Consider the following 24,163-nt stretch of genomic DNA (forward strand, 5'->3'; position numbering starts at 1 on the left):
GATATAATGCAGATGCTGGAACCTTTCTGACTTACATCCTAGTCACTTGACTCTCTGTTTCAATAATACTATTTTTTCCTTCAATCCTCACTTGGCTAACCACCCAGTTCTCAAAATTACTACTTGTTCACTCCAGTCCTCATCTGATCAACTATCCATCATGTGCTCATTTATTACAAGATTTGACAAATGACTGAGTAGCAGAGACAAAACCATCTCTGCAAGGGAGACTACAGGTTCGGGGAGGGTGATAACCAGGGAAAGTGGGGATAGAATGGTTATATTGTACAAAAAGAGAATGTGAAAACTCTAAGAAACTATCAATAATAAAAAAAGAGATTTGGACAATGGCTGTAAACCAAAGGCCTCAATGTTTAGGGGACAAGAGTTTCTAATATGCCCAGCATAGATACTTCTTCTATGGCTTTCATTCACACTTCTCCTCCCACACATCCTCTATTGGCTCTTTGCTACTTACTGACACTTCTTCCTTTTGCCTTACACAACCAGTTGCCAAAAACTTCAAAATTCTATGGAAATGCAGAGTAGGATTACATAGAGGAACTATTATATGCAAAATAAGGTCATCAATGAATCATGGCTCTCTCGGTGCAAAAATGTCAACAGCCCTGTGATTGGGATACTTCATACGTAAGGGTAATGGATTTTCTTTCCCACCAGAAATCAAAATAAAGTCTGCAATAGCTGCTGTTCCATATTGCAACATAAATCTTCTTGTGCCTAAAGGGACACAAGCATTCAGTACCTGACTGGTTCAGGATTGTAATATATTTCATTAATTGCTGAAAAGTCCATGGGCTTTTGTCTTAATTAAACCTCAGTTTCTGCAGTGGATAAATAATGGCACACTACACTTATGCAAATAGTATTTACTTTCCAGCCAATTAGCACAAAACCCACTGAATTATTAAAGCACATAATTGGCTGCTTGCACAGATTGTGCTCTTTTCCCTTTCTTATTGCCCTGATTTTGTCTCCTTCTATGCTTACTCTTAATTGCATCATTAAATCATGCTGTACACAGAAAATTAAAGCTTTGCTATAGCTCTTGCCCATGTGCTGCAACTGACGCAGGTAGAAAACTCCAGCTGTTTATTACACCAATGTTAAAATGTTTTGTGCCAGCAACATAGTCCTTAAACAGGGACACTAATTTTATATGTGGCCTGCCATCTTAGCAATGAATTCATGGAAATGCTACTTTAAAATCTACACTGGCCCCAATAGGGGATTTCAGAGAAGGAATTTCCCTCAGGGCTGCATTGGGGAAGAAAAGGTTAACTTTCCCCTTTTCACCTGCTGTGATTCTGAAAATTATCAGCACACACCACGCCAACCCCAGAGGCCTATTTACATCTGTTTAAAAATTGATGCTATTTGTGTTTTTTTCCCCATAATATGTTATTTAACATAACATCTAGTTTGGCCCCTGGCCTGGTATAAAATAACTATGTGCACCAGACAGAAAGGACCCCTGACCTCTTCGAAGAGTGGAACTATGCTTCACTCCTCCTGAAGCTTAAGAATGTGTGTTTGGTGGCGGTGGGGAGCAGTTTCTCATCATCATGGCAGCAGCTTCTCTGGATCTGGTGCCACAGAGTTGGCCCAGGAGCCAGCTTCAGCTCTGAAGGATTGCAGGAACCAAGAGTTACAACAATTTGCTTCCTCTCAAACAGCATTTAGACAGAAAAGAGAAAACGCTGGGACTGGACCAGTGAAAGGTTCATTCACAGTGCAACAATGTGCTTGGGGGTCCAAGAGTCACATTTGAAATCAATTCAAGCTGGATGCAGCACCACACATGACAATGCATTAGTCTAAAATTTCCCTGTTCAGGTATCTGTATTAAGCTGAAATACAGAATTCACAGAATACAAGCAATACAGCACATGGTGCAACACAACAAATACTGACAGCTGCAACTCAACCGTCCATGAAACATGGAGCATAAAGCAGCTCACCAGACTTGCCATATCTCACAAAATAGAAGATGGGTTGTAAAAGAGAAAGGGTGTGAGGGACTGACATATCAGACCCCTGATCAATGCTGTCATATTACTGAATTACAAATGGTACATTCTAATTTCGTTCTGTATGATAGTTTATTTTGAGACACTGAAACTCAAAATCAATTATTGTAAAGTGACATTGATTTTATGTTGGGAAATGTTTGTAAGAAACATAAAAAATGGAAACATGTTGTTTGCATAAGTATTCAACCCACACAAATTAATATTTGGTAAAGCCACCTTGCGCGGCAATAACAGCTTTAAGTCTTTTGGTGTAGGTACGTACCAGCTTTGCACACAGTGTTGGAGGGATTTTGGCCCATTCTTCTTGGCAGATTTGCTCCAGGTTGTTCAGGTTGGTTGGACGTCACTCCTGGACTGCAATTTTCAAAGAAAGCCAAAGATTCTTAATGGACTGAGATCAGGACTTTGGGCCACTATAGGACATTCACCTTTTTGTTCTTGAGCCACTTCAGTGTTGCTTTGGCCTTGTGCTTGCAATCATTGTCCTGCTGAAAAGGGAATTTCCTCCCAAGCTTCAGTTTTTTAGTGGACTGAAGCAGGTTCTCATGCAGTATTTCCCTGTATTTTGCTCCATCCATTCTTCCTTCAATTTTAACAAGATGCCCAGTCCCGGCTGATGAGAAGCATTCCCACAGCATGATGATGCCACTACCACACTTCACTGTAGGTATGGAATGTCTTAAGGCATGGGCAGTGTTAGGTTTCCACCACACAGAGCACTTTGAGTTTTGGCCAAAAAGCTCTATCTTGGTCTCATCTGACCACAAAACCTTTTCCCACGTCGCAGCTGGGGCACTCTCATGCTTTCTGGCAAACTCCAGACACGCTTTCAGATGGTACTTTTTGAGTAACGGCTTCTTTCTTGCCACCCTCCTATACAGCCCAGTGTTATGCAGAGCTCTTGATATGGTTGACTGGTACACCATTACTCCACTCCCTGCCACTGAACTCTGTAGCTCCTTCAAAGGGATTGTTGGCCTCTCTGTGGCTTCTCTCACAAGTCTTGTTCAAGCACTGAGTTTTGTGGGATGCTCTTTTCTTGCCAGTGCCAGGATGGTGTGATGCAGCTTCCACTTTCTGATTATTGATCCAACTGTGCTCACTGGGATATCTAAACACTTGGATATTATTTTGTACCCTTTTCCTAATCTGTGCATTTGTATCACATTATCTCTCACTTCTGTAGAATGCTCTTTGGTCTTCATTTTCATTCAGATCCACAGCCTGACTAGTGATCCTTCAACAGTGGGGGTTTTATCCTGACAATGTGACAGCAACTTTAATAGTTCACACGTGGGTGCCAATGGTAAGGTAACTGTTTCCTCGATAGGGCAATTTATTTCATCTGTGTAAACTGGGAGCTTCCACAGCACAGGGGTTGAATACTTATGCAAGCAACATTTTTCCGTTTTTTATGTTTCTTACAAACATTTCTCAACATAAAACCAAGCTCATCTTACAATAATTGATCTTGAGTTTCAGTGTTTCAAAATAAAATACCATACAGAACAAAATGACAATGTACCATTTGTAATTCAGTAATATGAGAGCATTGGTCAGGGGTCTGAGTACTTTTGCAAGGCACTGTACATTAGGGCCCCACTCATATGGCGGGTTACATTCCAGACCCCAGCCGAAAAGTGAAAACCGCTGAAAAGCAGAACTCATTGAATAGAATGGCGCGCGATGCCTGAAAACCGCCGTAAAAGCGGAACAAGCACCGTATGAATGGGGTTTTAGTCTAATTGCGTCTAATTGAGACCGCCGCAAACCGCCGTTAAGCTAAGCACCATAAAGCGGTGCCCTACTGTATAGCAGAAGGAGGGAACAGAAATTGGGAGTGCTGCAGTAAAACCAGCGGGTCGGGGACAGAGGAGAAGGGTAGGGGGCAGAGAGAGGATGATCTGGAGAGATAAAGGCAGAGAAGACAAGAGGCAAAGCTGCTTCACCCGATGCTCAACTGTTCTACAAAGCAGCCTTTGTCAGCATCAACAAAGCTGCCTTTCTTGGCACCTGACGTTGCTGGTGTCAGGGCTTAGTGGGCCAGAGGGAGGGATTCCCTGGAATTCAACCTCCGAGAAATTCAGAGGCCAGCATGCAGCCTCTCCACCACCTCATTTATTTCTGAAAGGCAAACTTTGGTATTAACAGAAAGATCATAAAAGAAGGTTGTGAAGATGAGGTTCCGAGCCTGCAGGACGCTTCTGTCCAATCAACAACCTCTGTCCTTCTTCTACATTTTATTTACCTCCTAAAACAGAATTGTGTACCCTTTCTGGCATAGCTAGCTTAACTAAGGTCTGGAACAACTGAGAAGGCACTACCAGGGGCCACATAATTGCCCTCTTTAAGACACTGAAACCCATTCACATTAGACGCAACACCACACATGACAATGCATTAGTCAAAAGGCTATGTTTTCAGCCATCTATATGAAGCTGAAATACAGAAATTACAAAATATCAGGAATGCAGCTGCAGTTCAGCCTACCACAAAACATGCAGCCTAAAGCAACCAGCACAACACTCCAATATTTCATAAATACAAAGCAGAGTTAACCCACCTCACCTAACCAGAACACAAAAAATACTGTTAACAGTGCCCTTCAGCAGCTACTAAAAACAGTAATAATGTTAACATTTAACATGCACTCCCCATAATCCAACAGTACTTATAGCACGAAACAGTATTTACAGGCCAGGCCACAACACATACACATAAAAAAAAGGGCAAATCTTCAAGGGCAAATACAGTAACAGTTAAGGAAGCAATTTGTGGGCCCTTAATGGGGTCCTGGTACTGGATTGGGGTTTCCTGGCTGCTCCTATTTCAAAATAAAAGTGACAGCATTAAGCACCCCTTTTATAAAGCACGATTAACAAAACACAGAGTTTGTTCCAAAAATGAAGAGTTGCTATAAGCAGAAAGTGTTAGTTATAGTGCAACTTACACTGTTTTTCTTGTGTTTTATAATGCCTAGGTTGGAACTTATTCTATGGTGCTAGTATGGTGCAAAAACAACAAAGTATCTCATGGCACGTTAAAGACAAACAAACTGATTATGACAAGCTTTTGTGCACTAGAGTGCACTTTCGTGGACTACAGTATCTTCATTTGGCAGGCACACATACAGAGGGTGTAAAATGAAGAAGTTGGGAGTCAAATGCTAATAAAATGGAAAGGTATAGTCTGTGACAATTAAATTAGAGCTTAAATGACTTAACACAGGTTATTAAACTGATGGTGGGGAACGGTGATTCATGTGTTATCCTATCCATGCACCATATTGAACCAGCAAGAGCACATACAGAGAAATTTGGTGGCTACCCCTAAGCTCTGAATGTGCATTCCCTCTGACAACTATGTATGAGTATTGTTCATAAGAAGAGTCGTTTTCAATAAGACAAAAAGCCCATCAAGTCCAGCATTCTGTTTTCACAATGGCCAGCATGCCTTTGACTCCCTTGTCATCCAAAGGTCCAAGTGCCTCCCTAGCTACGTTTAAAGAATGTTTTAAATTGTCAGTCTTAACATTTTTAGTGATGTGCTCCTGTGGAGAACCTTTTTGGCTTCATGGATCAACTGTGACAGGTGGGTGGGGCAATCCACCTGTTAATCACATGACATCACTGTGATATCACATGACCGACAGCTGAGTTGCAAATATTTGCTCTGACAGGGATTGCTCCAATACACAGTAATGAAGAAACAGGTGCTTGTTTTCCAGCGCTCTTTGAAGCTGTCTCCCCTCCCCGTTCAAAGGCGTGATCCCATGCTCAGGCGGAAGTTTGGAGACTGTCTTAAAGAAAGCACTCTTTGAAGCAGCGATCTTTAAAAGGGGGGTTGAGACTGCTTCAAGCAGTGCTGCAAAACACTTTCAGATAGTCCCCATGCTCTCATGCTCAGACAGGAATCAAGTGCTCTTTGAAGCAGTTCCCCCACCCCTTCAAAGATCTTTAAAGGAGGAATCTTTGATTCTGCTTGCTAACTGTGCTGTCAACCTTGGTGGTACCTTTCCAATATGTAGTTTGCTTTCTAGTTGAGGTTCGTTGTAGTTGTGAAGAACCCCCAAGTTTCCTAGATATTTATTTATTTATTTTGAGAATCGCTTCCCATGAAACATCCCAAAATTGCAAAAATACAATAAAACACAAATGATAAAACATATATAGATACAATTTCTAGGTCAATACACATAATGACTGGAATAAAAGTTTTCACTTAAAAGGCTTAAAATTTTGACCTTCACTTTCAATTTCTTTCCCCCGCAATATCCTCATTTTTGAGAAGTTTCCTCTTTTGAAATCAAATGTGACTGTGTTGGACTCTCTTGGCAATTAATCACATACATTTATATTGTAATTTGATAGCACTGTGGTCACTGTTCCTAATTGGTTCAAACACACATCTCACACCAGGTACTGGGAGCCACCTTAAGATGAAATCCAGGGTCACCTCCCCTCTTGTCAGTTCCATGATCAACTGTTCTAAGACACAGTCATTTAGCCTATCTAGAAATTTTCGTTCTTTGTCATGACTAGTCTTGAAGTCTCCCATTAATACAATATTTTCTCCTTTGGACACCTCCTTGATTTCATTTTCCATCTCAAGTCATCATGAAGTCTATACACCTATCACAAGTTGCCCCATGACTTCCCCAGACCTGCTCTGAGGGTTGTGGGAAACCCCAGAGCAGATTTAGAGGGCATTTTGGACAGGGAGGCAATAGTATGTCCACAGCACTAAATTGCTCTTGGGGCCCAATACTGTCATCCACAGGCATTCAGTGGAGGAGTCGGCCCCTTCTGGGATTTCCAGCTATATGACACAGAGCAACACCCCCTCTGGTATGCCCTTTCTTGTCCTTGTCAGAGAGTTTGTATCCAGATATAATTATGTCCCACTGACCTCCCCATGTTACTTTTATGGACCCTATATCTACGTTCTTCTTTAAAAATAATCACTCAGAGGTTACTATTATTAGCATATAAATAACTATACAATGGTGTCTCTCTCCAAATGTCTCTGGCATGTGGGTTTTAGCCTATGGTACTTTGGCCTTTTTGAATTGCGATCATTCTCCTCTGCACTTTCATTGCTTAGTTCTACCTTTCTCCTATTTGGACAATCCTATTTTTTATTATTTATTTATTATATTTATACCCCGCCTTTCTTTTCATGATAGAAACCCAAGGCAGCTTACATATGGTTCCCAAGCCATCTCCTATCCAGGCACTGGCCAGACCTGCTTCAGCAGGGTGCTGGCCTCATGTGCCTTCAGACCATAGCCTGATAACCATACTGAAGTGGATGGCTCCTGTCAGCTTTACTGTAGCAATCAGTTTAAAAGCTGCTCTGCTACCTTTTTTATTTTGATCGCCAAGAGTCTGGTACCGTTCTGATTCAAATGGAATCCATCTCTTTTGTACAGGCCCAGGTTATCACAAAATGTTCAGTAGTGCCTAACAAATCCAAACTCCTTGTCCTGACACCACCATCTCATCTACGCACTGAGATTCCTTAGTTGTGCCTGTCCAGCTGGCCCTGTTCATAGAAAAGGTAGCATTTCAGAGGAGATCCTGCCTTTTAAGCTTCCAACTAAATGATGCTCCCAAAACCTCATGACTACTTGTCCCAGTGTCATTGGTGCCAACATGCACCATGAGTACTGGCTCCTCCCAAACTCTATCTACCAGTCTACCTAAAAGACATGCAGCATCTACAATCTTTGCACCAGGCAGACAAGTCACCATGAAGTCTATACACCTATCTCAAGTTGCCCCACACCTTCCCCAGATATGCTCTGGAGGGTTGCGGGAAACCCCAGAACAGATTTAGGGGGCAAGGGGATAGGGGAAAGTTCCACTGCACTAGGATAAATCCTTGCACTATTGAAACAAGTGACTTAGTGCTATGCTGGATACAAGCCAATCCTTTTGCTCTGGATACTTTAACATAATAAATAAGTGGTACTTAACTCTCCTCACATAGGCACCTAACTCACTTATTACCTTTACACTTTGTCAATGGGGCAGACACTTTGTCAGCTAGGGCTCCTCTCTCAATGCCATGAAGACATATTAAACTATATGAAGCTGCCTTATACCAAGTCAACTTGGTATATTGTAAACCGCCCAGAGAGCTTCGGCTATAGGGCAGTATACAAATAAAATAAATAAATAAATAAATAAATAAATAAATAAATAAATAAAAGGCTGATTCATCTAACCCAGTTGCATCCATTATGGCTCACAGCAATGTCTCGGGCACAGGGCTTTCCCAGCTTTGCTACCTGAGATTCTTTTAACTGGAGTATCCAGGGATTTCTTCACCATGCAGAGCATGTTCTACCACAGAGGAATATCTGCTTTCCCTTTAAATCTGTGCTGGGAAAAGCAGATATTCCCCTGAAGTACAGTTATCTTTGAAATTCACTGGGTTGGAGGGGAATTTTATATTTATACAATGTTTATTTATGGCAGAGTTTTGCCATTGAGGTGAGACGGGTGGTTACCAAGGACAGCAACTTCTCTGAGGTGGCACTCCATTTTTGGAACTCTCCAGGGAAGGTTACCTAATGCCTTCTTTGCTATCTTTTCAGTACCAGGGAAATCCTTTTTATTTTCCCAGGCTTTTATTATCCGAAGGAATTTTTAACATTCTTTTTACTGCAACTTTTAACCTGCTTTTTTATACTTTTGCTGATATTTTCTGTATTTTCATTTTATTCTTAACTTGTATAAACCACCCTGATATTTGTATTATTACAGGGCAGTATGAAAATCAGATGGATAATTAAATGTTTATAGATCAGATTTTATTTTTAAAAAAGAATTTGTAAGTGAGGCATGCTTGCACTATTTCTGGCTTTCTACTTTTTGCTTGTTTGTTTGGTAAATTGATGTTGCCCTCCTTGTCCATTTGCCTTTTGGGAATCAGACAATTTGGTAGATACCCGCAGGTGCTAACATGTTTTAGGTTTTTTGCTCTTTTAATTGGACTTCAAATGAATTAATAATCTATATTTTATATTTGCCTTTATATTTGTTTCCTTTTGTTATCTACCTCAAGCTTTTGAACAAATGAATTCATTTAGCCAGTGCTGTTTGGTAAAAAAAATGAGGTGTCAGTGTTCATACCTTGCTGTGGATGCCAGCACAAAACGGCTGCCATGGGGAGCAAAAAGAAAAAAATAATTTAACTGCTTGCTGAATTGGCATTAACACCTGACAAGAAGGAAATAAGTCAGTCCTAAGTAATAACTTTCATTCCCTCCATATCCATGTCTTGCCTCTAGATCAGTACCTGGAGGATGAGGGAGTTGGTATTCCTCAAGACGGCTGGATTTGCCTCTAAAGTTTTTGCTTATCCATTCCCCTGTTAGAATAACAACTCATAAAGGATCTCTACTCCAACATGAATTTGCCTACATAATTCCATCAGGAAGCATTGGATATGTATGTAGCTGCACCATGTGGTGAACCACTGAACTGTAGCTGGCAGCGTTCTCAATGAAGAACCATCCAGCACTGGACTGACTCCCCAGTGGCTCTTTCCAGGCAGGAAGGAGCATAAGAGGTTTCCTGTTACAGATGACCCTTTCTTAAGCAACATGGTCTTCCTGAATTTTGGTATGGTCCCAGGTCCTGTTTTGCTCTTTGTTATTGACTACTGGCTGGTCTCATGGTTCTTGGTTCCCAATCCCAGTCAATCCCTTCCATTTTCCAAGGCCTTTCTTCATAGGCCCACCTTTGGTGGGTGGTGACTGGAGAAAGGGTCTTGTTGGTCGTGGTGTCATATCTGTGGAATGATCTTCTTGGGGAGGCTCAGTTCGTGCCTATTCTAATGTCTTTTCACCACTACGTTTTCATGTCTTAATTTGCCATTATGCCCTTTTTTATGTACTGAAAGACAATTCTATCTGATAATAATAATAATAAACTTTATTTCTACCCCGCCCTTTTTCCAATAGGACTCAGAGCAGCTTACAGCTAAAAGATAACACACCATTAAAACATAGAAATGTATACAATTAAAAATAGAATTAAACTATGAGAAAAATTAAAAACTATAAAACGTACGTTTAAGAACAGCAGACAATTTAAAATAATAAGTTCATAATGTAGTCACCCATCCTATGACACTTAATCCTGGCCGTTCTCTATCCCAAATGCCTGTTGAAATAAAACAGTCTTTACTTGTTGCCGGAAAGACAGCAAGGACGGAGCTAATCGCACCTCACTCAGAAAGGAGTTCCATAGCCTAGGGGCGGCCACTGAAAAGGCCCTATGTTGTGTCCCCATCATATGTACTTGCGAAGGTGTGGGGAGCACAAGAAGGGCCTCACCTGAAGATCTCAAATCCCAAGCAGATTCAAGTAGGGAGATACGATCTGCCAAATAGCCTGGACCTGAGCCGTATAGGGCTTTGTAGGTCAAAACCAGCACTTTGAATTATGACCAGAAACAAATTGGCAGCCAGTTGAGCTGTTGTAACAGGAGAGTTGTACGGTCCCTGTAACCAGCCCCGGTTAGCACTCTGGCTGCAGCTCTTTGTACCAATTTAAGTTTCTGAACAGTCTTCAAAGGCAGCCCCACGTAGAGCATGTTACAGTAGTCTAAGCGGGATGTAACCAAGGCATGCATCACCCTAGTCAGATCAGGCAGGTCCAGGAATGGGCGCACCTGGCGCACCAGTTTTAATTGGGCAAATGCGCTCCTGGACAAAGCAGTAATCTGGGCCTCCAAATTCAAAGCTGAGTCCAGTAGTACACCTAAACTGCGAACCTGAGACTTCAGGGGGAGTGCGACCCCATCCAGCACCGGTTGAATCCCTATTCCCTGATCTGCCCTCCGACTGACCAGGCGTACCTCTGTTTTATCAGGATTTAATCTCAACTTGTTTGCCCTCATCCAGTCCATCACTGATGTCAGGCACTGGTTTAGGACCTGTATGGCTTCCTTGGCTTCAGGTGGAAAAGAGAAATAGAGTTGAGTGTCATCAGCATACTGATGGCACCGAACCCCAAAACCCCGGACAACCTCTCCCAGCGGTTTCATGTAGATGTTAAACAACATGGGGGACAAAACTGAACCCTGAGGGACCCCATAGGTCAATGGCCAAGGGGTCAAGCAGGAGTCCCCCAGTACCACCTTCTGGGTTCGGTCCTCCAAGAAGGACTGAAGCCACTGTAACACAGTGCCCCCAAGTCCCATCCCGGCAAGGCGGCCCAGAAAGATACCATGATCGATGGTATTGAAAGCCGCTGAGAGGTCCAGTCGAACCAACAGGGACACACTCCCCCTGTCCAGTTCTCTGCGTAGGTCATCCACCAAGGCGACCAAAGCCGTCTCTGTCCCATAGCCAGGTCCGAAACCAGACTGAAATGGATCCAGATAATCCATATCATCCAAGAATCTCTGGAGTTGGGCGACCACCACACGCTCTACTACTATGTTTGTTTGCATATTAATTATATATTTATTTTATTGCTTATGGAAGCTACCCTGGGAATAGAAACGTAGAAAACTGTGGTATAATAACCTAAAACAAACATGTTTGAAACATGCATTGCTATGCCGTGGCATGATAAAAATACAAGTCATTGTGTTTTTAAGGGTACAAACTATAGTCAAGGTCTGTTCGCACAGCAGTGATATCTCCCCCCACTGTGTAAGGGCCACATTCTGTTCTGGACAAACGTCTAGGAACCACATGCCAGTGGTGGGCAGAGCCAGAGGCCAAACTGACCTGAGCAATGAATGTAGAGCTCACCTTTCTACAGCAGACTAGCTTCTACACATGGTCACACATCCCTCACTATTCTCCATTCAGACTAGCAAGAGTTAAAGGCTGAATTCCAGCTACAAAAAAGCAATCAGGAGGGTGCAAAGCTGGGGGTAGGGGGGGTAGGGCATGTACCTTGGTGAAAGTCCTAAGGGCCAGGTAGAGAGACCTATAGGGCTACATTTGACCCCCAGGCCTAAGGTTATGCACCCCTTGAGTAAATGCTTGTTTTGCTTACATCTTGGGCTTCAGTCATAACCATACTTACCAGGAAGGAAGTCCCACTGAATTGAGGGCCAAACTAGATGTGACTCAGGAGATCTTGATTAGAATCTCCCTCAGATTCTCTTCTGCTAATTAGCATCCCTGTTGGTTAAAGGCTAGGAACGTGCTGCTCTGAGGGTATATTTTATTTCATAAATGTAGCCCTGCTTTTTAACAACTTGACTTGCAACTTTTTTTTAAAAAGACAATACATTATAATATGATAATACAGTAAAAGTATAATCAATAAGAGGGCACTAAAAAAACTAATAAACCATCACAGGATAATAATTTAACCCTTTCCTTCCTCCTTCATTCTCTGATGTAAGTCACCCACCCCAATTCACTATTAGCTCTGCAATGGAGCGAGGGGGGGGGAGAGAGAGAGAGATTTAGAGAAGGACAGATGGTTTGTCCCTCAGTGAGATTTCTGAATAAGCATGATTAAGATCAGGCTGCTAGTGTCCTTTGGAATGCTAGCCGAAATAGCTAGCAAAGAACTGCCTTGAAGCATAAACTCAGCAAGATTACATCAACAGGAATATTCTGTTATTGTCTTGAGCTCCGTTTACTACAATCAATAAACAAGAGTCTACACAAGTGTATAGGGGGGGTAGAGCTGACAAACTATAAAAGGGCCCCCCTCAATGGCTGTGTAAGGATTAGTTACACAAATGAGACTTTGAAGGGTATCTTTATTAGCTGGTATCTCCTAAGACACACAAATTGGCTGCTAGCCTAAGCAACAGACAGCATTAAGCACCAAGCATTAAGCAGACAGTGTTAAGCATTTCAAACAATACTGCATGAAGGCCTGGAGGCATACTTCCTAAGAATATCACTTTGATACTTGCCACCAAATATACAACAGGCAGGGCCTTACCAGCTGTTTCAGCCATCCATTGCTGCCAGCATCTCAGTATGATAGCTTTAACTAGTATGAGCACTGTGGCAAAAGACCAAGCATGACACAATATTTTTGTTTGCCAGGAGGGTTAGATAAACCTCACTTCATCATTAAGCACAGCTGGATTCTGTCAATCTTGAGCCATTCCAGATCCAGACAAAACAGGGCTTATCTGCCAAAAGGCAGCCCTAGAAATCTTACAGCCCAGAGTTAACCATGTATACTTGTAATTAAGTGTGACTTCATTCAAGGAGATATTCTTATGCTTTGTAATGTTCTTCTTAAATTTCACTCAAATCTAGGCTGCATACACATTATATGCATATTTAATAAATCACACTGTTTTCAATGGAACATATTCCCAGTTTAGGTGTTCATGAGATTGCAGCCTCAACAAGGAAGCATATACAGTGTAGGGTTGTCAGGTCCATGGCCTGAGACTGATCCTGTATCTTTAGGAGAAGAGAAGGTCAGCCAAGTGCAGGTGTTCTTGCAATTCTGTAATGGGAAAAACCACCAGGTGGAATTCTCCCTCCCCCCTCCACAACTTTTAAAGATACAGAAGACCTCTTGGAGGCCGGGCCTGGCCGGGCCAGTGGAACATGCAAGCCAATTCTATGCAGTACTATTTGCATTTATCCATTCTATTTTTATTCTGTTTTTCAGTCAGTGGGCCCTCGGAGCACCCTGCATAAATAACTCAATTAATACAATAAAAACATAATTAAAATATTTGGCTGTCTGTCATTTTTAGTACTAACAGAAGGAACAAGTTTCCAGCAAACTAGAGAACTATAAGCACTTTGTCTAGACCACAAAAGCTCTGGTGGACAAAGGTCTTTACTTCTTTCTTTAGATTAACCTCCAAAGCATTTGCCAGAAGCAGCTGTCTTGAGAGGAAGTTCCATACGAAAGTTGTCAATAAAGAGATAGCCTTGATCTAGCAGCCACTTACTGTGCTTCTTTTAAGACCCTTTCCATTCTCCCTAGACCAATCTCTCTCTAAAGGAGATTGACCACAGCCCTGATAAAACATGGCCTAGCACACTAAAATTGGCCTGGATGGGCAAAGGTCTGAAGAACAGGTCATTGGATAAAGAGCTAAGCAAACTCTGTCCATTTCTTCAGCCTGCAGCAACTGAAACCCATCTAAGCAAGTGTAAAAAGGAGAAAGCCCTGGACACGTCCCTGGGCTGGAACTGTTATGCAACAAAATATGGAGTCCAAATCGGAACAGATGTGAACAATTTTACAGGGAAAGTGCTGAGCAAACGTATTGTAGTGGGCTGCCAAGTAATCACTCATTCCAGCAGAAAGCCAAATTATTCTATGGCCTTGAACTAGCCAAGTAAAATGGATGACAATGACACAATGCAATTGTAACAGAGTCTGTTTTTCTTTTTGCCACTGAGCAAACTGCCACTGAGCATACCCTAAAATAAGCTCCAGTCCAAACTCTTCTCCAGCTATATTCCCATTATCATCCCTGCTGCTTCATTGATTGTAGTCTAAGTGCTATCATATTAATTAATTGAAATTAATTAATTGAAAGAGGCGGTGATCTGACCACTCCTGAAAAAGCCCACCCTGGACCCATTGGTCTGTGACAAGTACCGACTGGTTGCAAATACCCCCTTTTTAGGGAAGGTGACTGAGAGGGTTGTGGCGCAGCACTTGCAGGTACTCTTGGACAAAACAAATTATCTTGACCCATCACAGTCTGGGTTCAGGCCTGGTTATGGGACTGAACCGGCCTTGGTCACCCCGATGGATGACCTTTATCAGGAGAAGGGCAGGGGGAGTGCGACCCTGTTACTCTTACTTGATCTCTCAGTGGCTTTTGATGCCATTCACCATGGTATCCCTCTGGGCCGACTTGGTGAGATGGGTATTGGAGGGACTGTTTTACAGTGGTTCCGATCCTATCTCCAGGGTCGCTCTCAGAGAATAGCATTGGGTAATTGTCTTTCAGCCCCCTGGCAGTTGTGCTGTGGGGTACCACAGGGTACCATCTTGTCCCCCATGCTGTTTAACATCTGTATGAAGCCCTTGGGAGCGGTCATCAGGAGATTTGGGGTGAGGTATCAGCAGTATGCTGACAATACCCAGCTCTATTTCTCTGTAACATCTGAATTGGGAGAGGCCGTGCAAGCCCTGGGCCGCTGCCTGGACTCGGTGGTGGGCTGGATGCCGGCCAATAAGCTGAATCCTAGCAAGACGGAGGCACTGTGGGTTGGTGGTTCCCAAGTTCGGATAATTGGTCAGTTGCCTGCTTTGGATGGGGTTGTACTCCCTCTGAAAGAGCAGGTCTGTAGTCTGGGTGCTCCTGGATCCATCTTTGTTGCTAGAGGCCCAGGTGACCTCAGTGGCTAGGAGTGCCTTTTACCAGCTTTGACTGATAAGACAGCTGCAGCCATTTCTGGAGCGGGATAGCCTGACCACTGTTGTCCACACACTGGTAACCTCTAGGCTGGATTACTGTAATGCTCTCTATGTGGGGCTGCCCTTGAGGTTGGTCCGGCCGCAGCTGGTGCAAAATGCAGCCACGAGACTGCTCACTGGGGCAGGGTATCGCCAACATGCCACCCCACTACTAAAAGAATTGCACTGGCTGCCCATTTGCTACCAGGCAAAGTTCAAGTTTCTAGTTTTGGTGTACAAAGCCCTATAGAGCTTGGAACCAGGATGCCTGAAAGACCATCTTACCCCTTATATACCCAGTTGATCACTGCGCTCTGCAGGTGAGGGCCTCCTGCCGATACCATCATTGGGAGGTCCGTTCCGCACAAAATAGGAAACAGACCTTTAGTGTGGTGGCACCTACCCTGTGGAATTCTCTCCCCTTAAATATTAGGCAGGCCTCATCTCTGTTATCTTTTCGGCTCCTTTTGAAGACTTTCTTCTTTCAACAATCCTTTTAAGTTGAGACCTATCCCAGTCTGCGTCTGTATTAGAATTGCTTTTTAATATGTTTTTTAAAAAACAATGTTTTTAACCCTTTTTAAAAGATGTTTTAAAAGCTTTTTTTAAAAAAACGTTTTTAAAGTTGTTTTGTTTTGGTGTACTTTAGGGTCTGTTTTTACGATGTTTTGATATGTTTTTAGTGCTTCTGTTTGCCACCCTGGGCTCCTGCTGGGAGGAAGGGCGGGATATAAATCAAATAATAATTAATTAATTAATTAATTAATTTTTGGATTAGCTGTCTATTTCAGAGATCAAGGAAGATTTCAACAGGGTATTTAAAAACTACATTTGGTATCTCCTGAGGGTAGTTTGGAGTTAGATCCATCAGCAGGGGGCATTCCAGACAAGACAAGCACCCAGACCTCCAGAGCACTGGAGTGACTGTAATCCAAAACACATCCAGGCAGCAGCCTGTACTGGATGAAACAGTTGCATAAATCAACTCTATTTTATTATTTTACTTACAGTTCTTCCACCATGGAACCCTAGGCAGCATACACGTGGTTCCTAGGCAGTTATCCTTCCAGGCACTGACCAGACCTACGTAGCTTCATTAAGATGGTGGCCTCATACACATTCAGATCATACACTGGGACCTCTACTCCAGACTACTCTATTCTCAGCCTGATTAGAACATCATCCACCACATGTTCTGCCATATATATGGGTTCCAAAATATACTGGGATAGTCTCCTGCTATCACAACAACCAAATATTTTGAACCACCTCAACAGGAGGGATATCAGCATGCATGTTGAAATTCTCCAGAACTAGTAGCCTGGTTACCTCAACATGACATCTGAGACCACTTCGGCTAGCTCATTTGGGGAGTCTGCAAAGCATGGCACGGGGAGCATACTAGCAAAATTCCCCACTCTATATCTTGGATGCAATACCAAGTACATGTGCTCAACATAAGAGGTCTGATGGATGGGAGAACCCGGTCAGAGATATTATATCTCAGAAGCAAATCCCACTGAGTGAGGGACTATTCCTATGCATGCAATGCTCTGCATGCTTAATGCAATTGATTGTGAGTAAATATACTTAAAGTCAGAATGCAGTCTTAAGCATACTTACTTGCAGCAAATTCTTGCTAGAACATGGACACTGACTGAATTTGGACACAATGCTAAGCCATGGTTTAGTGACAAATGAATGAGCCTAATGTACTTCTGGGCTCACATTCCCCCTCCCCCAGCTTGAGGATGGCTTAATTTGAAACTAACCATAACTGGTGTTAAAACCACAGCTCCCAGCTAGAATGGCAGATGTAATCAAAAGTTTCAAGCTCCTCTTCAGTCATGTGGGAGTACACAAACCCAGGAGGAGGCTAGGCTTAGGCACATAGCACTAAACTGGTGGGATAAATCCTGGGTTCCCCCACCAAAGATGGGACATTTTGGCAGGCTGGTGTAGCCACTCACCTCACTATCATTTGCTGTCACTATGACATCAGGCATCCAATTTTTCCTTTGTAGCATGCCGAGTCATGCTAGAAGGGAAAACCCAAGTCCAACCAGGTGCAGCTTGGTGTTACTGCTGATTGACACTTACTTCAAGCTTCACTATCTGCAGGGGTCGGCTGTGCTAGCAGAATCCCAGCAAGCTTGTTAGCTGACAAGTACTGACTTCAAGCTCTGCTTTTCTGCTAGGATCAGCTGGCTAAGGAACTCAGCAGCGCAGCTGATCCCACTCTCTTGCTCTCTCTACCAATCAGCTGATGGGGAGCACACTTTATTTTATTTATTTATTTATTTATTTATTAAATTTCTATACCGCCCGACTAGCATAGCTCTCTGGGCGGTGTACAACAAAGGAATATAAATATACACAATAAAATCCAATAATTCAGTGCCAATTGTGCACTGCCAGCTGTGTCTCCACCTACCCCTCACCTGTCATCATACATGTCAGATGTGGGGCAGGTGGGTGTGGTTTGGAGGGAAGATCTCATGGACCACATTGGGACCTGTGGCTGGCCTAATTAGGGCCACATGCCTCAGGTTCCCTGTCCATGCCATAGGAGCTTAGGGTTCACAGCTGTTAAAACTTTGACTTCCATTAAAAATGAATAGATCAGCCTTCTAGTATTATATTTGCACATTTATCTGAGATATAAAATGTAAATACTTAAATGATGTATTTCTCCATGTTGTTTATTAGCATTATTCTCACTTTAATTAATGGATCTTTGGGCAGAATGAACTAGTGATCCATAAAGATTTGGGCAAAAACTTTCGTAGCAAAAAAGATGGAGAGCTGAAAACTCTATCCCTGCTTCCTCATTCTGAAGCGTTCTCCTTTGATGAACAGTTCCTGTGAAGCCAGACTTTGCAAGCTGCACTTGACATTTCTGTAAATAAATAACACCGAGATAAACGCAAACTTCAGAACAGATTATTAGTGTTCATTTATGCAGGGGACTTGCAGAGCAATCCTAAACTCTAGTGCAGCAGGGGAGGGAGATACCACCATTACACCAGCACAACTTCTATCCTACAGTCACCCAGAACAGCATTGGGATGAGAAAAAAACACTTAGATCTTAAAAGCCGAACACAGAGCAACATCCCCCAGCATCCATAGCAACACCAACAGTGGCCACCAATCACAGCCAATGTGGTGATGTCATGGAGATGACATGGTAAAGCTGCAGAGAAGCCCCCTATGTCAGCTGGACATGGGAGGAGGCAATCCACTCTCAATGGCAGGGAGAAGCCCTGCTCCACCTGGGACAAGCCAAATATAATGATGCCACAGCATCATTCCACTGTATGTGGCACAGATAAGAAGCCACCTGCAATGAAGAGTTCAGGTTTTCACAGGCCGAGGCCCTGGTAGCATCTATCTTGCTATCCACCCCCCTCAGAGCCCCAACTTGTAAGGCCAGCTCAACAAAGGTCACAGTAGGGAAGGAAAAGGATCCTAATCAACCCCACCCTAGCAACAAAGAAATATCGCATAGGGCAAAGTCACAGCTTTTAATGAATAGTATCTGGGATGGAGGAAATGCTGAAAAAAAAAGAGACACACGTGGGGTTGCCAGCCGGTCACCCCAGCAGGACTCCTCTGCCAAGGCAGCACAGTAGCAGGTGCAAAGTCCCTCGTGGCCCCATCTCCTTCATCAGCTGCATAACTGTCTGTTGGGCAAAGATACAGTAGCCTGCCTGGAAGAACTGCTGGGAGCACCCTGGTCACTGCTCCCGGTCACAGGGGAGTGTGGGAGAAGGTCCTGTGAAGAGCAAAGGAGGACAGAGAGTTATGGCCACCACAGACCAGGATGCATAGTAGGTGCTTGTGCGAGGTGGTAAGAGAGAAGAGGAAGGAGTGCCAACTAGGTACCCTGGTGGTGCTCCCCCTACATGCAGGGAGGAGACTAGAGCGACTAGGGTCGCATTTACCCTTAGAAACCGGAGGGGTTTTTTGCAACAGCTTGCTCTGCTCCACATATCTGAGCTGTGATCTCACCAGGCAAAGAAGATGAGTGCTTGGCCAGCAGTGGCAATGGCTGGAATGGAATGTCTTGTAGGAGCCGCCACTCCCAGCTGTTTGGGAAAAGAACGGTACAGCAACACAGTTTGGGCAAGGCACAGGGCTCACATACAGCAAGGGGAGTGGAGGGGGGGCACGAGAGACAAGTGCAGCAGACACACTTTTTGTAGCATGGTTTCCCCCCTTCCCTGGCTTACCTGTGTGAGGTGCCCTCTCCTGTCATCCCCAGTTCTGGCAGTGGAGCACAGGTGGATGCTGGAGTGGCAAACTGAGGTGCCTGTTAAGGTTCTAGGCACAAAAACTTTAGCAATGTGCTCAAGTGTGTTCTAGAGAAAAGTTGCTTGGTGTAAAGAGCTCCCTTTTTTATTACTAGGAGGAAAGGCAAACCCTTTCAAAGAGGAGCCAGCAGGTACTTGCCCTAACAGACTCCATTCCCAAGGTGCTCCCTTTTTGCAGAAAAAGGGCCCCTTCTGCCCGTTTTCACACCACCACACCTCTCCCTTGTGAGGTCTTGTGGGCGTGTTCATGACCCGAGGCCAGAGACACACAGTCCTGTGCTCTGGGCAGGATTACCTTGAGTTAAGTGTCCAGGTCTTTCCCTATATAGGAGGTTTATATGCTGGTGAGGGTGTGCTGTGACTGGGTGCTGATTTGTGCCATATCCTCTACTCTGTCGTGACGAGGTGGGCAGGGTGCTGAGGGTCTGGAAAGGGACAGGATTTGGCAGTATTTATTTATTTCCTGTAGTGGTTAAGGTGTTGGACTGTGACCTGGGAGACCAGGGCTTGAATCCCCACACAGCCATGAATCTCACTGGGTGACCTTGGGCTAGTCACTGCCTCTCAGCGTCAGAGGGAGGCAATGGTAAACCCCCTCTGAATACCACTTACCGTGAAGACCCTATTCATAGGGTCACCCTAAGTCAGAATCGACTTGAAGGCAGTCCATTTTCTTTCAAGGAATTCAAAGGAAGGCGGCATACATGGTAGGCTCCCCACCTCCACCCCCATCTTCACCCCATTTTGGCTGCTACATCAGCAGAGTTGCTTTGACACAGTAGATATGACGGCAAAGTGTTGCACCAGGGTATTCACACAGTTATGCTAGTACGGACAGGACTACAACTCCCATGATGGAAACTGTAGTCCAAAACATCTGGAGGGCACTAGGTTGGCAAAGACTGTACTATTGCATCTTGTATTCCACTGACATAGGGCACGTGCGCAGTATCCTATAGCCCAGCCTTTCCCAACCTTTTTGTCTCCAGATGTTGCTGGACTAGAGTTCCCATAATTTCTGACCATTGGGCATGCTGGCTGTGGCTGATGGGAGTTGTAATAGCAACATCTGGGGACTCAAAGGATGGGAAAGGCTGCTTATAGCCTCTAAACCAGAAGTATGGTACTGTGCCCTCACTTACCCTTTATAGGGGAGTTTTTAACCACATTTACTTCTCATTTATTTGCTCCTGCCTAAAATGTCCATGATAATCTAACAGATATAGTCTGAAGAAAAATGACTTCAGGAGGTACAGTTGCTAATGGAAGGTAATCCTGCCTTAATACACCCATTTGAATTCAGTCCATGATTCACGCCCGGTCACAGTAAACATCCCTTGCTCACAATCAGATACAATGCTGGTAAGAAACCAGCCGCTTTAATAGGGAAAAGAATAAGATCTTAGAGAATGGGGCAGTCTTTCCTTCAGAACATCTCTGTGAAATCATGAATCAAAGACACACAGAGTTTATTTGATAGATGAGGTCACACTGAGCTGGAAAAGGGATGGGAGAGCAGTTTTCCAGCCCAGAGACACCACGTAGCAATTATCTATACTTTCCTGATTTAAAAGCCTATTATTTTCTGGCATTTCAATTTCACCCTTTTTCAAAGAATCATAACAGGCATAAATTGCAGTGTTTTTCTAATTGCAGTAATATTAAAAAATATCTAATTACTGTCTAAATTAGAGATGTGTTGACCAGTTAATTATTCAGCTGCCTATTATTTTACAAGCATCATTAAAGCCACACACCTGTCATGAATTCGCCCCCCCCATTTTGATACACTAGTGTCTGTGGGGGGGGGGAGAATGCAGAGAAGACAGCACAAGTTTAGCTTCCAACCGGAACAGCAACGGGACATAGCTGTGATTTTCAGCAGGAAGTGCCCCCCCAGAGCCACTGTCCTGATCCAAATCACCACTTTTTACATATATATGTAGAGAGATCGCAAATACAAATCTTTAATGTCTCATCTGGTTTGGACCACAAGGACACAGAAACGTGTACTGTAACCTCTAAACATTTTCATGGTGGAACACACATCATTGTATTGTGTTTTGAATGACTTACTGAAAACTTATTTAGTGTTCTACTTAACGCATATAAGTGAAACGAATCTACTGAAATATTTTAAGTATCTTTATAGTCAGTGTTACTGCTTCTAATATTAACATCATCTTCATAAGTCTAGCCATGAGTATTTCAAAAGAAAATCAGCCAAGGATAAGGTTTTTAATCTTTTTAAAATTCTGCCTGAACCTTATCTTAAAAGAGCTATCAATCTGCTAACTAGGCTCAAGCATGAGAAAAATGCATACAAACCACATAAAATCAAGGGAGAGACACTGAATTGGGAAATCTCAATACATTTCCTCCCACAACAGACATTTTTCATGCCCTGGAGGATGGAAGCTTGCTGAACTAGTGAGGAGACCCAAGAGACATGACACTCAAAAACATGCATACTGACAGTTGTGAAATGCATTGCAAGTGTTTATTTGGGACAAGTATATAGGTCAGGAAGTTGATGCCCACCACTCTTCACAAGTAACCAGGTACATTTTCCCCACTCTTATAAGAAGATTATATCTGTGTAGCAAAACCACAAAGAGTAAAGCCACCCTGAGCAGAGAAGGGCACAAATATTCTACAAAATGAATTAAACAGAAGATTTCAGCTGCTGATCCAGCAAAACTTTCTGGAAAGGGTTATGTTTTTCATATTGTTATAGGTTGAAGGAGCTGATTTATTTGTCTCCCATTTCAGTAAATGGGTTGATGACTGTAACTGATCTTTAAAGGCCATCACTTCTCCCTTGACATGATGTACTCTGGCATGATCCTATAGAACGAAGTGCCTTGTGCAGGTTCTCTGTGGCATATGTGTATTCTTTTCAGCAAAATATAGCAAAGCAGTGAATAAGAAAGGTTTGTGTCCCATCTCTGTGCAACACTGCACATGCTCACACATGGGTACATTCAACACATGTGCAGCAGTACACTTAATCTGTACTCCTTATTTTTGAGTTTAGACCACACACTGACTTTCAAATTCACCATGTGTATTCACACAAACATCTGTATAGGCACCCTGCACATGTATACAGCAAAATGTATGAACAGCCTTTTCTCCTTTTCCCCAAAAGTGCAAGCACCATTTACAGCATGTGTTACTGATAGTGATATACTCTGCTGTACCAGCCCCAGTCAAGCAGGAAGTGGTCCTGAGGAAATTACAAAAATCAGCAGGCACGAAAACTGAGTAATGTGATGTACATGTGAAAGTGATACATTTTCCACTGTTTGAGCCAACTGCAGCACATCCATGTGTGTGTCATGCAGTGCTTCATATGTTCTGAGGTATTACAGAAGGGGTATTAGGTGTACCTGTTAATCTGCATCCTGTAAAGCAGCCCCTAAGGTTGTAATCCTGATCATTCTTCAAAGTAATTCCCTTTGCAAACTTTCATGGAATCATTTTGTTAGGATCGGTGCACTAGGCTACTATAACGCAAAACACTGTGGTTTTAGACAAAAAACACTGAAGAAACCCGGTTTCCTTTTCATGTAAACGAGTGGAGGATCAAGACCCCTTCTTTGCAAACTCCCCATCCCAACATACAAGGCACCGTTTCTAATTCATTATTTGCGACCAGCATTCAAAAGACAATACACCCACAGAAGAAACGAAAAAACACGCCCAAGGTTTTTACCTAACGTTCGCAAACTTCCCTCTAGCAGCGCTGCGTTTGCCTGTTTTTTTGTGGAGACGTGGCTCCCTCTTGGAAACCTGAACTGCCTCTTCCTCCTCTTGCTCCGCAGCCTGGACGGGTCCGAAATGTGCCTGCAGCGCGGGGGCGAGGTTGCTTCCAGGCCCGGAGGAAACGTGAGCCAAGTGACTTTCCTTCGCAACTTTCAAAGGCGGCTCGTCGGCGTTACCCACGAAGAGGTAGAGCAAGAGCAGGATCCCCAGGCAGAGCGCGAGGGCCACCACTTTGCAGTAGAGTTTCATTGTGCGCCAGACAGCGGCGGCGGCAGCCTCAGCCCCGGGGAGACGCCGCCTCGCTCGTCACCATCCTCCTCCCGCTTGCTCGCTGGCAAATTGGATCCAGCCTTGACATTTTAAAGCTGCTTTTTCGCTGCTCGAGACATTGTGCGCAAGGAGGGAGTTGGCGGCGTACAGCGGTACGCCTCACTAGCGCGGCTCCGATTGCGGCGGCCAAGTGGGAGGGAGGAGCGACTGGGTCACTCCTACCGTAAAGCGCAGAATAGCACCTCGTCAAATTAGCCTGAAAGAAAGCTTTTCATTCCTTGACCTCCAGAACTTGCTGCTTCGGAGCCTTCAATATTCCAGAGATGACAATAAGGAGACAAGGCCAGCCCAAAACACTTGGCTGCTTGAAGCGAAGGG

At 43.6% G+C, this 24,163-nt stretch overlaps 2 protein-coding genes across 3 annotated transcripts in view; one reads left to right on the forward strand and one right to left on the reverse strand.

Annotated features, from left to right (window-relative positions):
• GXYLT2 (glucoside xylosyltransferase 2) overlaps positions 1 to 24,010 on the reverse strand; it is a 39,152-nt gene extending 15,142 nt beyond the window's left edge. Inside the window, exon 1 of one of the 2 annotated variants that reach the window (XM_061618609.1) lies at positions 23,466 to 24,010. In XM_061618609.1, coding sequence (XP_061474593.1) covers positions 23,466 to 23,764 — 299 coding nt within the window. In that variant the 5' untranslated portion in view covers positions 23,765 to 24,010. The remainder of the gene's footprint in view (positions 1 to 23,465) is intronic. The other variant, XM_061618608.1, reaches the window with a different exon arrangement.
• Positions 23,784 to 24,163, forward strand: part of SHQ1 (SHQ1, H/ACA ribonucleoprotein assembly factor) — a 151,765-nt gene continuing 151,385 nt past the window's right edge. Inside the window, exon 1 of the mRNA XM_061618604.1 lies at positions 23,784 to 24,162. The gene's annotated coding sequence lies outside the window, so the exon portion shown is untranslated. The remainder of the gene's footprint in view (position 24,163) is intronic.

This window comes from Rhineura floridana, chromosome 3 (genome assembly GCF_030035675.1).
Source record: "Rhineura floridana isolate rRhiFlo1 chromosome 3, rRhiFlo1.hap2, whole genome shotgun sequence".
Lineage (NCBI taxonomy): Eukaryota > Metazoa > Chordata > Lepidosauria > Squamata > Rhineuridae > Rhineura > Rhineura floridana.